Below are 13,716 nucleotides of genomic sequence, written 5' to 3' on the forward strand. Positions count from 1 at the left end.
ACGTGAAATCTATTTTGCATTTTTTAAGAAAGCCATATTTATCAACAAAAGAGTTGAACTTTCTGATAGTCGAACAACCATATTTTTTCATATTGTTGAATTTTTCCCTAAATGTGTATTCTGAGACATGAACGTACATTAACTGAGAGCGACCGATCTACTTTCATTTGTTTTAGAGAGTCATTGATGAAATTGAATGATGAAGACACCGCCAAAGTAAAAACGTTTTTTTTAAATTCCCAAGTTCTGTGAAAATGGTGCACAAACAATAATTTTTTCATGGGTGCATAGACCGTGTCTCTGGATCACCGTAAAGTCAACGTAAAGGAATGAAACATCAAATATTATCCCATGGAAATCGTATGGTAGCATTCACATACACCATCAACGGCAACTTTGACGTCAGCAAAATAAGTCCAAGAGAATAGATGACGGGACGGTGACGGTGACGCTGTATGTGTATCGCACTTAAGTGTCCCTTGTAACGAAGACAATCTTCGTTGAAACATTATTTTTTCTGGAATACACTACTGTTGGGTTATCCGGAAAGTCATCACTGATGATAATCAAATCAAGACGCAGATCAAGAATAATCTTCAGTACACGACACATGAAATAGTAAATTCATTACAAATATTCATATTCATGAATGCACCTGGAATCTGGTGAACCTTGGCTACGTAAAACGCTGCAATGTATGGTTCTACACTATTTGACCGAAAAATTAAATGAATGGATCGTGTCTCCATCAGCTACTCGCTTTATAAACGCAACGAAAATTCGCAGTTTTCGAGCAAATCGTGACGGGCGATGAAAAGTTTAATCATTTACGATAATGTTGATCGAAAAAAAATTTTTGGGGCAAGCGAAATGAACCTCCATTAGCTATCCCCAAAGTCGATCTTCACTAGGAGGAAGTCGTTCTTTGGGTCTGGTGGGATTGGGAAGTCTGTTTTATGAATTTAGAAATAATCGACCGCACGAGAAGATAGTAGCCCGGAATCTGGGGAAGACGCACAACCGATCCTGGATTTCACTAGTTCTGAAGACATTGACAGACTGGAGGATAGACGGTAATCCGCTGCACTTTGTGAAAAACTTCGCGTAAAACCGGACAAATTTCACTGTGGATTATCTTTGGTCTGCTATCAATACCAACAGGCTCTGTATACGCTGAAGTAGGGGAACCTCCGTTTGAAATCTTCGTGGACGCGGGGAAAATTTCCATAGCTGCGAGCTTCCTTGCTTAAATCAGCGGAGGTAAGGAGACGCACCTGACTGTCTTAACAAAAATAATCTTACACAGGTGACACTCTCCAACCTCCTTCTGAAAACTAAATAATTTTGGTTTGGGACCGATAGAGGATGCTGGTGGTCCAAGTGGAAAATACCATCAGAAACAACTTCAGAGCTGGGGCGAGCTCAATGGGCTTAAAGCAAACTTTTGTCGAATTCGTCTCACGAAAATTGCCCGTTGAAGCGGCTTGAAGCGGTTCGGAAAATCAAATGCTCCATAACCAGGATCGAAGACGTGAAAGCGATGAGGGAGTAGCGAATCCTGTTCAGGCTAAGAACCGGCCACTGCAAAATGTCACATAACTTCAACAGAAGATTCTTTCATCCCTTGTGGAGGCGATCTGGCGTAGTGGTAACATCCATACCTCTCACGCTAAAAGTCATGAGTTCGATTCTCACTCCCGACATTCTTCCAAACATGGTAGTAAAAGTGACGAACCAGCCAAAATGTGTTAAAAGTCACTATAATAGTGGAAAAAAATCTTTAATTTCCTTTGTGATCTGTGCGAAATTCGCAATTCGGCCGTTTGTATCTGCCTGAAATACGAGAACCCCCGGATTTTTCACGGGATCATCGGAAGCATTTGTGGTCATCCTTGAAGATAATCTGCCACACTGAATTGTTTTCTAAAAGATGTGAACTTGTGTTTTTTTAAAATTTGAATAAGAAATTGTGATCAAAGATCCTTGTTTTTTTCTCCTTCGGGATTTACCACCATTGACCTGGGATTTTGGTGATCGGACATCTTCGTCAAATGACTAAAAGAACTCATGTGTAAATGTATTGAAATTCTCGTTATATGAAAATTTTAAATTGTTTATCCGTATCTATATGTAAAATCAATAATGTTGATAATAAGTTCATTGTAAACACACGTCGCGGCACTTATAAGGTCATTTTTGACAGGACGGATAGAAGTCTCAGAATAGGAGAGGATAGCTGAAAGTATCAATAAATTCAACGTAATATAATATAATTATATATATAATTTATTAACAACGTTAATGGAATTTGGGAGAAACTAAACAGGTATAGGAATAATTTCACGGGAAATGTTGGGGAACAAATTGAGAACAACCCGTTACTATTCATAAAGCTAACATTTCTAACAATGTCAAGCCATAGAATAGAAAATAGAAACAAATTTAAAATGGAATTGAGGCGCAACTCAATTATTTTTCGGATTTTTTGACAAAAAATGGACTGGACAGCCGCTTTGATTATAGTAGTCGACGATTTGTAAGCGTGGTCAATGCATACCAGATAGACCACAAAATTTTTCGACGCGGGGTTCCCCCTTCATTGTCAGCATACGGCCAAGATCCCACCGGGGTTGGTTAACCGATCTTCACTATGGTCACTCGAACCTTAGTCGGCACCGTAAAAGAGTAGGGATAGGAGTTACTGGACAATAAACTAAGGACCACCATGGATGGGGTCTATTTGATGCCTGCAGGTATACGAAGTATCGATGGTACGCTTCGTCCTGTCGTTTACCAACCAAAGGGTAGCGTAAGAGCTAAAATAATTTAACACAGTGCTTCAAAAGTATACACTTAATGCATGTAGTTCAATGCTATGTCTCTATCAATACAGAAATCGCAGTTAGTGCAGTGCCTCGAGAAAATGAAATAATGAATTACTATTTTCATTTCATTCGCTTGTTTGTTGTTTATCAGTTATTTATTCACCAGAAGTGCGATTTTTGCATAGCGAAAAACCAGCTAGAACTCATTTAAAGTGTCAGCACTCTCATGAGTATAACCTCGAGTCGACTGCGAGCATTGAATGATCAGAATTCAGTTTATTAAACGTAGTGCGATTTTGCTGACGACCAATCATTGAAACATTATAATTATGCTCTCTGTTGTACCTGATACTACAATGATTGCACATAATAATGAGGTTTAGTGTCGTGTTCAAATCGTGTTCAATGTATTTTATTCTTTACTCTGTTAGATAACTGGCAGCACAAATGAAACGAAGATAGTTCATCTCGATTATTGTTACGGTTAGCCTTAAACCATGGTTTAAAAGTCTGGATTTGAATCGTTATTTTATTTGCTTCCCCTCCCGACTGCATCCACTATTCGTTGGATGACCTACTCATTCGAAGAAATATTACCGGTATCAATGTATGTGTCTGTATCACGACATCGAGCACGTGTCTGGCCATGCGAGATATCGAGGTATCGTGGGATCGAGGGAAACTTCATTCGGGCCCGAGCGAAACAACCACATGTGGTGGTGAAACATGTATTGGCTGGATTACTACTCCATCACATGTAGGCTGACCAAAGAGTTCAGTAATAAAAAGGGGACACGTGAGCCCAAAAATATAATCAAAAAGCCATATTTTTTTAAAATTTTATCCAGTGAATAACACCGGTAGAAAAACTAATCAATCAAACATTCTTAGATGTACTTGCTTTGGTCTTCACAAAGAAGGATTTTTTAGATGCTGAAAAGACTTTACGAAGGAGGTTACGATTTTTAAAACTGTTATCATAAAATTTGTCGAAGTTTTGTTTGGCACTTACGATAGCTTTTATGGTTTGAGCACATATTGATACTGATCATTGAGAAAAACAATCCTTTCAACAGAAGCGGTATAACCAAGCAAATACAAAATGTTATCAAAAAGCTCTGCGATCTGGTAAGGATCATTTTTCCACTTTTTCATCTCATAATTGTAATTCCTGTAATCTATACGAATATGCAGTATTTTTTTTTACTAATGCTACTTTGAATCTCTGGCCATGTGGTAATTAGACTGTAATTCCACAGAGATGATTCAGAAATACCGAGGTATGCCTCAATCCAATGCTTCGAGACTCCCTCCCGAAGCCTCTGTCGGGCCATTTGAACATTTTTGGAGTACATTTCTTCAAATCAGTTTTCTTCTTGTTTTTCAGTTTCAAACATTTTATAATTTTGTTTCAGAGCAAAACGCTGATGCGAACTTTGGCCCCACAGCCTCTGCGCACCTTTGCCCCACAAGCAATTTTTGAACTAATCGAATTAAAAAAAATCTCTTGAACTTTTTCACAAAAACTAATACACACTATAATCTACTATAGGATGAAGGTTCCCTTGACAATGTAGTTTCGAACTTTCCAGTTATTTTAGGTAAGTTAATCGTCATCTCCAAAACTGAAAAAAATAGAACAAAACATCGCAAAACTCTTTTCATCTCATAACTTTTTGCCACTTTCATGAAAGGTATCTTGTTTATATGTGTGAGCTGCTGGTGTAATAATGTATCAAACGACTATACTGTTGTCGAAATTTTATGTTTCAAAATGCTTCAAAATGGCCAAATTTTATGCAAAATGTTTGCTTCAAAATGGCCAATGCGCACTTTTGCCCCGTGCGCACCTTTGCCCCGCACTGCTCTAAAGGGGTAGTCTGAAGCATTTCTTCACAAATTCTTGAATTAATATGGGTTTGTAGAGATCGAACTCAAAGCATAGCAACAACATATTTGCGCACAGACCGTTTCAATGACTGCTCAATTGAAACTCTTATTCGTTCCACATTTTCAGGTATTCTATGTCTTTCAATTGTGCCGTCAGAGTTGTACAATCGAATAAATTAAACCCGTTCCAATTGCTTTGAGAATCGGGGACCAGTTTTGAGTGACGAATGTCACAATGTCAACTGAAACCTCTCTATTTCGCCAACACTGATTGTTTTTATAAAATTCGAGTATAACCAACCAAACTATTATAGTGATTGGAAAAGTAATCTCAAGATGGCATGGCATCGGCCTTTCCACCCCACCTCCAGCCAAAGTGGTAAATAAGTGAATTGAATAAAATGATTCCGTAGTTCTGCGTAAACAACGCGGTCTTTTTTGACAGCCTAATACTTCTTCCCTTTTTATGTTGAAGAATTCTAATAAGATCATCAAAATTAGAAGCAAGTTTAATGGCAGATACATCATCTCTTTTCAACAAGGCGAATAATTGTTCGTAAAGACAATAACTAATCTTTGGTGAGAAGTAATTTTAACAATGGGTTTTCAAATAAATCGGGCATTTTTACAAACATGTTTTGACGTACGACTACATCTTTCACTTCCTTACCGGTGTGTAAGTTCAAAGTTTCAAAAAGCATGAGCGTGACGCTTGGAATGCATGGGTTTGAACGGTTTTGAATGTCCCTTTACCAGCTGAACTGTGTAGTATGATAATCACTTCATTCGAGTGTCCAAGAGTTGTATGCTTGTTAATTATTGAACCGAAACTTTGTTTCAATAGCTTGAAAATTGCTTTGAAAACAGGCACATAAATATGTGTATAAACTCGGAAATCTATTTAGTTGTGATTGCGAAGTGACAGGAGAATGGTCTCGCTCACTTGCCTATGCTTTTCTCTCCAAATCCGATTTCTTTTCTGCCGCCGGAATGACCGAAACCTCTAGCGAAAAACGAAATTTTTAACAAAGCGACTGTTTTATTGAGACTGCAAATTGTGCCATTGACGATAGATAACGCGGACAATACGGAATGTTTCATCACGGATTAACGGGTTAGGATAGAGAATATTTCACAATGTCGAAGAAATCGCCTTGTTTGATGCAAGCAAAAGTGCCAATATTGAATGTTCTCGAATGTTTCAATCGATCGTCGATTCGAATTAGTGGGGGATATAATTTGCTGGGTATCTTGGGTATCACTTTTTATTTTGATTTGTTGTGCAACGAAAGAACTTCACAACATTTACTAAGACGCGACGCGAATCAAGACCGTTTAAATAGTATGAACAATAAGTGTTTGTCTTGTCTCGCGTCGCGTCTTAGTAAATATCTTGGGTATCCTGAGATTCTTTTAAGGACAACCATTCAAGTTCAATTTTTAATATTTCCCTGTATCAATCTTAATTCAATACTTACACTGATTCACTCACACAATTACAAGAAGAACGTTCACATAACTTTCAAAATATCCATTCATTTATTCATTGAGAATTGATTCAAATGCAAGTTAAAAAAAAAGATTACTAAGCCAACGGTAATCCCGCGTTTACCTTGCGGTTATATCATAGATAGAAAAAGATCGATCTTGACGAATCGATTTTCTAAACGGCGTGGGCCACTTATCGAATCGGAACCAAAGAATCAATCTTTGCAACTATTTTTTTTGTTGTTTTCATGTTAAATGCTAGAAATGGTAAGAATCTACAATAAATGGATGAAGTAGAATGATATTTCATGCAAAAATCTTCAATAAAATTAGTGTTCGGAATATGAATCATGTTTCTACGCATGATTCAAATTGCGAACACTTCAATTTTAAATGTGAATTTACTGAACTTTAAAGTTATAAATAATTTAATATTCAAAACCCTGACATTCTTTGGGTTATAGACTTCATTTTAACATCATTTACAGGAATCGATACCGCGCTTGGTTCCGAAACCAAGCGAGCATAACATTTTTCCAAAGAAGACTAGCTAATTGACTTTAATTTGGTATATCGATCATATGAATCGGTCCAGTAGTTTAATAGTTATGATTTTCTAAATTGCATTTTTGCTGTTCGGAATTTGAGACAAAAGTGTTCGGAATATGAGTCAGTGACAAAAATGGTGTTCGGAATTTGAGACAAAAGTGATTAAACATATTTTTAGTTTTTCACCATGAATATATATTTGTAAATAAATTTTCTTGTAGTCAAATGAAAAAGAAGGCTCTATTGTATCCAGAAATCAAATTAATTTCGCGAAATAGTACCATTTTGAGTAATGAGGCACTGTTTGATGGTCATCAAAGCTTAAGTGTTCGGAATATGAGACAAAACGGTATTTGTTCGGAACTCAGCGGGCAAAAATCCCATAAAATCCGTCCGTTCCATACGTCTGGGAATTAGTCGAAACCGATTGCCAGCTCTAGAAAACAATGTTTCGGCTGGGACTGATGTCATCAACCAAATTCGTCATAATTTTACTTTCAGTCTAGTGAATGTGATGGTGTAAATATAACTTGTGACCGCTAAATTTTTAATGACTGAACTTAGATTTACGACTGGGATTGAGCGATATTTATAAAAAGATCGATCTTGACGATCGATCCTCAAAACAAACAGAATACAGAATACAAATCTTAGTTTTAATGTCATTTCTATAAAACAACCTTACCACTGGAACTGATGTCACCATCTTGTGACATGTTGTTCACTGATGTTCATCTTGTGAGCCACTGGTTGCAGTACGTTGCACGCCTCTGTAACTGCTGCTAGTTGTGATGCTGTCAGCAAATGTATGGAAGTTAATCATAGAATAATCAGACTGACTTTGTCAACAAGCTTATTGAAGCGATCCAAATTTTGACATTATGTTTGAAGAATTTGTTAGGTCTTTGGTAAGACTCAAAACGATGTACACTGAAAACAAATCTACAAAAAGTGTTTCCAAGATCGAAAAAAATCGGAAGAAAAAGATCGTTTTTCGCGATTTTTTCGAGCACAGAGAATCGATCCAAAAAGTCGGAAATCGGTAAGGGAAAGATCGATCATATAAATATCGATCCAAGATCGCCCAATCCTAGTACAAATTGATGAAAAGACGGGACAATCCAAAATGGTCGAAAAAATGGTTCGTTTGGTCAGCCTAATTACATTTACTTAATTCATATTTTTCTTAAAGCTATCGATTTTCGTGTATGATTTTCTTGATCCTAAGTTTTCTCATGTTCGCTCCCGTTTGTGAAAAAAATCGAGGGGTTGTATCCGAGACACGACCGCTTAGGACGTACGACTACGCACCTTTTTTTCTTTTGAAATTTGTTGGTTTATCATTTCGAATATTATTTGTACTTCGAAAGTACTTCGAAATTTCATAAATAACTCTTTAGTAACAAATTCCGGGTACCCAGAAAAGGTTTAAGGACTTGCGTGGTTTTGTAGAATCATTTCGAGAAGCAACGATCCCTTCTTGCCTTTGCGAGAACAATAGACTAATTGGTCACATGTCGTAATTTGTTTCTTTATATCAATGCACCTTTGTTGTTTCGGGCACAGAAAGATTCTGAGAATTTTCCCCAGAGGAGATGCAATACTTATACGCTAGCGACAGCTCACTTACTATGCAAGGGTTTCTATTCTAGCGGCTGCATAAGTTGCTCGTTATTGACAGCTCTGTTCGGGAAAGCACTCAAATGGACAGAACAAATGTATGGGGAAATGGCAATGCTTCCAATTTTCATCAATTTAAATCATATACAGACTATGGGATTGTAATTAACCGCATATAAAACAAATCTTAGAAATTTTCCGAATCGATTGGTATGAAAATCGTTTAAATCTGTTCGCAGCGAAAATATTTATTAACGTTAACTTTATTTCATGAAATCGTGACCTGTTTTCTGATTTGGCACCCTTAATGTAAGACGTAGTCCTACGTCAAAAAAAAAACTAAAGGGAGTTAGATAGATAACCCAGAATCTATCAGGACAAAAAAAAATCGAGTCGTCCCGCTCAGTGGCGATAGTGTTGCGTTATGTGAATATCGACCTTAAATTTATGAACTGGCCGAGTTGCCAGTTACCCCCTCGCTACATATCCGCAAATGTTTCCAGTGTCCTTTCCTTGTGAGCTGTGCTAGCGCTAGCGAAGGCAGTTCACATGCGTGTCTGGTCTGGGTGTCTGGGTTATTCATGGTAACAACCATTGAGAAAAGTTTCGTTTCTATTCAACACTTCGCAGTATCACTACACCTCAACTTGTGTTGTGTGTGTACAACGTAATTCAACAAGCATGCATTGAAACGTGTATCGCATATTCCCTCTGGCACGGATATACATTACTTATGCATGTCTACGCGCAACACAAAGGGTGAACAGTGGTAATTATCGAACAGAATCGATGTCCACAAATATGATTCGTATTTTCTCTCACAAGTATGTTCCTTCACAGGACGTTTTGGCAATGTAACCCGTTGAACAAACGTTTTCATATTTTCGTGGTCGGAGTTTGATGATCAAGAATGAAATACAAATCAATGTTAGTTTGACATGTTTCACGATGAAGTATAAAACTCGATTTTGATGAATGGTTGCATGGTTTATTGTTCGAGCACTTTTGCTGTTCACCACACAACGCTACCAAACGCTTATTTTATCACCCTTGCACCTGATTCCAACCTGTAGTAGTGGAAGCGTTTCGAAGGTGTATTAGCTCACCACAGAACCGTGATTCACTTTGCCCCATCTTCCCCCCACACTGAGCCACTGAATGGAACGGTAGTTGTATATGCGGTCGCCAGCTTCAGTCTCGACAGCTGTGTATAGTGCGCGTATGTTTTGATGTATTTTTAGCCACCATCGAATCGAACACATTATATCGTATTGCACGCAGTCAGTCATTCTTTGGACAGCAGTCTCTGCAGGCTGTTCTAACTTCGCGTTCCGTAACCCAACAAGGGAATACATTTAGGCAGAAGGTCGTGCGCTTGTGGTTAAGTGGCTTAGCTTTGTTTCTTGTGGAACATTCATTAAGAATTCATATATATCGTCATCTTACAGTAGGGATGCCCAAATAAATTGTGTGATCTAATTGCTCGTGAGATGAGATTGGTGTCTACATTAGTGCCTAATACGTATGATCTTTTACCATATGGCGAATACGGTATGAGAAAGCTTTAGAGCACAAACGAAAGTGTAAACTCTTGCAAGCTGAATCGTTACGTACACAAACAGATAATTGCTGGTGAATGTTATTGGATGATATAAACTAGCATAAAGAACTAGAAAAAAACGTGGAAATAACCATGACGGAAGTGAGCGAAAGCAGTTGCAGTGTAACTAATAATTTATTCGACGACAATAATAGGAAAAATGGCGCCGTTCGCGTGCAGATCGTGCCTTCACAACCCAAAACACTGTCCCACTTGCCAACGCGGCCGGCCGTCGATCTGGCTTTCCACAATCTTACCTACCGGGTCAAGGAAGGACGACGCAACAGTAAGTATCGCTATATATGCACACATCGCTTCTAGGGTACATATTACAGATCGCCAGACAAAAACAGATAATCACTTCCTTTTCGCGCCATGAGTTCTGTATTGCTTGCAATCACACGCAAGCATCGTAAACGGATTTTCCACTCGGATGAACGTTGTACGCAAAATTGTAACGTGAATTCTGCAATACCACTGCAAATAAAAGCAGTTTCTGAGAGGCTTTTAGAACACACAAAGCACTTACCTACGATTAAACACCCTGACTAAAAGTCAATCAAACGCTGCATTAAAATTTCATTCACATGTCAGATGTCTGCGAAGTCAACATAGACTGCACTTTTCATGACTTGTCCGTCAAACCATTTTGACGTAATACGCGAGAGGAAATAAATGCTCCTTCTTCGATACATCGTTAGTAACGTATTCGTGAAGCTTTGTACTTGTTATTGGAAGACAGCATTCGTCACGATATTACGGGATCCATTGCTGAAAAAAATGAATAAATATTGGATATCCCGATGGGATCTCCCGATTGGATTTCTCGGTTAAACTTTCTCAAAGCCAGTTGAGGTAGGAATGACAAATAATTATCTTTCCAATAAAGTCAAATTAATGATTAGTATCTACAATCTGTGTATTATTTCATTTCAAAGTTGCTATGCCTCTGACATCATCCCTACTATCAAAATAAGTAGCAGTGCGATAATATGCTCCCAAATCATGAGAAACTAACGGATATTCTGTGATTGGCGTTAACCAACGAACAAACGAATTTAATACATGACAATAATAGTTTACAGTAATGGACAAATAAATGCAACAAGAAATTGATGTGCAACTTAATTCTTTCCGTATCCATAAGATGGCTTAAGGTGCTATCCATTCGCGCTAACGGTGTAATGGTGTCGACAACTAGATACGACATTAGTTTGTATGAGGCCAGCTATTCTCTATCAGATTAGTCGGTTCTAAGGCAGTTTTTTTTGCGTTATATGCCTACTAGAAATACGTTGTTCTGACCCCAGTTTAAATTATTTTCTATGAATTTTCAGATATTCTCACCAAAATTTACCATTATAATATAACATAAAGATTAGACACAATTTTTGTATGATATTTTTTCACTACTTGCAAGCAAAAGTGATTTCCATTTACATAGAGTACTAAATTTATTTGGAAAAAAATGATTTTCATTCATAATTTTGATTTTAAAAGTGTGTTCATTTCTTCTGCAAATCCATATTGTCATGCCTACTCTCCCATTTCGTAATACGAAGCTCAATGCCGTCAACGCGGATAGTCGCCGGCAACAGCTGATTTGTCCTGAATCGTGAAATATCGACATCTGTCAACCAAATATTGTTTACAAGTCTTTAAGTTTTGCACAACAAATTAAATTTTTACTGCTTTAGTGGCTCCCATGGTGGCTCTGCACCATTGGATAGATTTTGTAGGGAATGGTATGGACGATTTAAAAGTGGTGTTAGTTAGTGTTGAAGACAAAAAGTGTCCGGGTCAACCGAAAAAGTTTGAAGACGAAGAATTAGAGAAATTACTCGATCAAGATTCGTGTCAAACTGAAGCAGAGTTTGCAGAATCATTAGGAGTAACCCGAAAAACTATTTATAAACGACTCTGAGTGGAATGATACATAAAAAGCAAGGGAATTATGGTCCATTCGAATTGAAAGCGAAAGATGTTGAACGGCGATTTCGCATGTCAGAAATGTTGCTTGAACGGCACAAAGAGGAGTCTTATTAGCATCCATCAAATCGTTATCGGAGACGTAAAATTAATTCACAATGACAATCCAAAACGCAAAAGATTGTATGTAAAGCTTAGCCATACAGGAACATCAACGCTTAAGCTGAATATGCCAAAGCTGGTGGGATCAAAAGGGTGTGATAAACTATGAGTTGCTAAAACCTGGTCGAAGATCAATGGAGACTTCTATAGGCAACAATTGATCCTATTAAAGCGAGCTATAGCTGGAAAATGTGCAGATTATGTTCAGTGCAGTTCTTATTTTTTAAGGACTTTTAACCCGAAGGTCACTCGTCTCTGGTCCAGATTATGTAACCAGTCACCAGTTATGATACCTTGAATTTGACATATTGGACCGACACCGTTTCGACTGAAACAATCTACATAAATCGCCATCAATAGATCAATTTTCAAAGATTTACACTTCGACTCTTCGAACACCATGTTTGACCGATGACACCTTGGATATTTCAGTGCATGTGATCTCCAAATGAAATAATTAAAATTTACTTTCACGGGACCACATCACATATTCCCAGTCGGACATATTTCCAATCAGACTTTTACAACATTAGAATCGTTTGGCAAACTAAAGCGAGCCTTTCGATTCTCGATGTTTCTTTGGGCGAAAAGATTCACCTAACGGAGACGGCGTAGGACAGTTCCGTATACTGTATACTGTATATTGTGTACTGTACTAGCTGACCCGGCAAACTTCGTCTTGCCCAAAATTTATTTTGCGATATGGGCCAAATATGGCTCAATTTGCATGATTAGTTCTTGAGTTATGCAGAAATTTGTGTTTCATTTGTATAGGAGCTTCCCTTTAGAGAGGGGGAGAAGTGTCGAACTACCATAGAAACGTTTATCGATCCCTAAAACCTCTATGTGCGCAGTTCGATTCCATTTGTTTGATTAGTTCTTGAGTTATGCAGAAATTTGTGTTTCATTTGTATGGGAGCCTCCGTTTAGACAGGAGGAGAAGTGTCGAACGACCAAACGTTTATCGATCTCTAAAACCTCTATATGTCATGTTCGATTCCATTTGTTTGATTAGTTCTCGAGTTGTTCAGCACCCTCCTCCTCTCTTTAGAGAGCGGAAGGGAGTGTCAAACCACCATAAACACATTTATTGCTCCCTAAAACTTCCATGTGCCAAATTTGGTTCAATTTGCTTGATTAGTTCTCGAGTTATGCATAAATTTGTTTTTCATTTCTATGGCAGATAACAAATTTTAAATTCTAATTATTTATGTAATTTCAGATATATCTGGCATCTCATTTCACACAATGGAAGAGAAAGTCACTCGGAATAATTCATATTTGTTGATTCTCAACATATGAAAGTAAATAAGAAATCTAAAGAATAAAAAACAAAAAGCACATAAAAAATACAAAATAGACAAAAGTCATCAAAATTTGCTTGAATATCAAAATATTTCCCAAAAATTAAATTTTGCAATTAAAAGTGCACACGAAGAGTACAATAGAAAGTTCGAAACTGAAGTCAAATCATGCCCGAAGAAATTCTTTAATTACGTAAAGTCTAAGCTCAAAAGCAATAACTTCTCATCGCAGATGCATCTTGATGAGGATGTGAGGAATTCTTCGAACGAAATTTGTAATCTCTTTGCAAATTTCTTTCAGGAAGTATATACCACATTTTCCGAAGAAAATCGCGATCGGAACTACTTT

General features: G+C 37.5%; 1 protein-coding gene across 3 annotated transcripts in view; it reads left to right on the forward strand.

Annotated features, from left to right (window-relative positions):
* The window catches only part of LOC129775226 (ATP-binding cassette sub-family G member 1), a 51,363-nt gene that overhangs the window by 10,640 nt on the left and 27,007 nt on the right, over nucleotides 1-13,716 (forward strand). The window contains exon 2 of one of the 3 annotated variants that reach the window (XM_055779661.1): nucleotides 10,128-10,258. The exons of 1 other annotated variant lie outside the window; for it this stretch is intronic. In XM_055779661.1, coding sequence (XP_055635636.1) covers nucleotides 10,128-10,258 — 131 coding nt within the window. Of the gene's footprint in view, nucleotides 1-9,653; nucleotides 10,259-13,716 lie in introns of those variants that run through there. One more of the 3 variants, XM_055779660.1, reaches the window with a different exon arrangement.

The sequence above is a fragment of the Toxorhynchites rutilus genome, chromosome 3, assembly GCF_029784135.1.
Source record: "Toxorhynchites rutilus septentrionalis strain SRP chromosome 3, ASM2978413v1, whole genome shotgun sequence".
Lineage (NCBI taxonomy): Eukaryota > Metazoa > Arthropoda > Insecta > Diptera > Culicidae > Toxorhynchites > Toxorhynchites rutilus.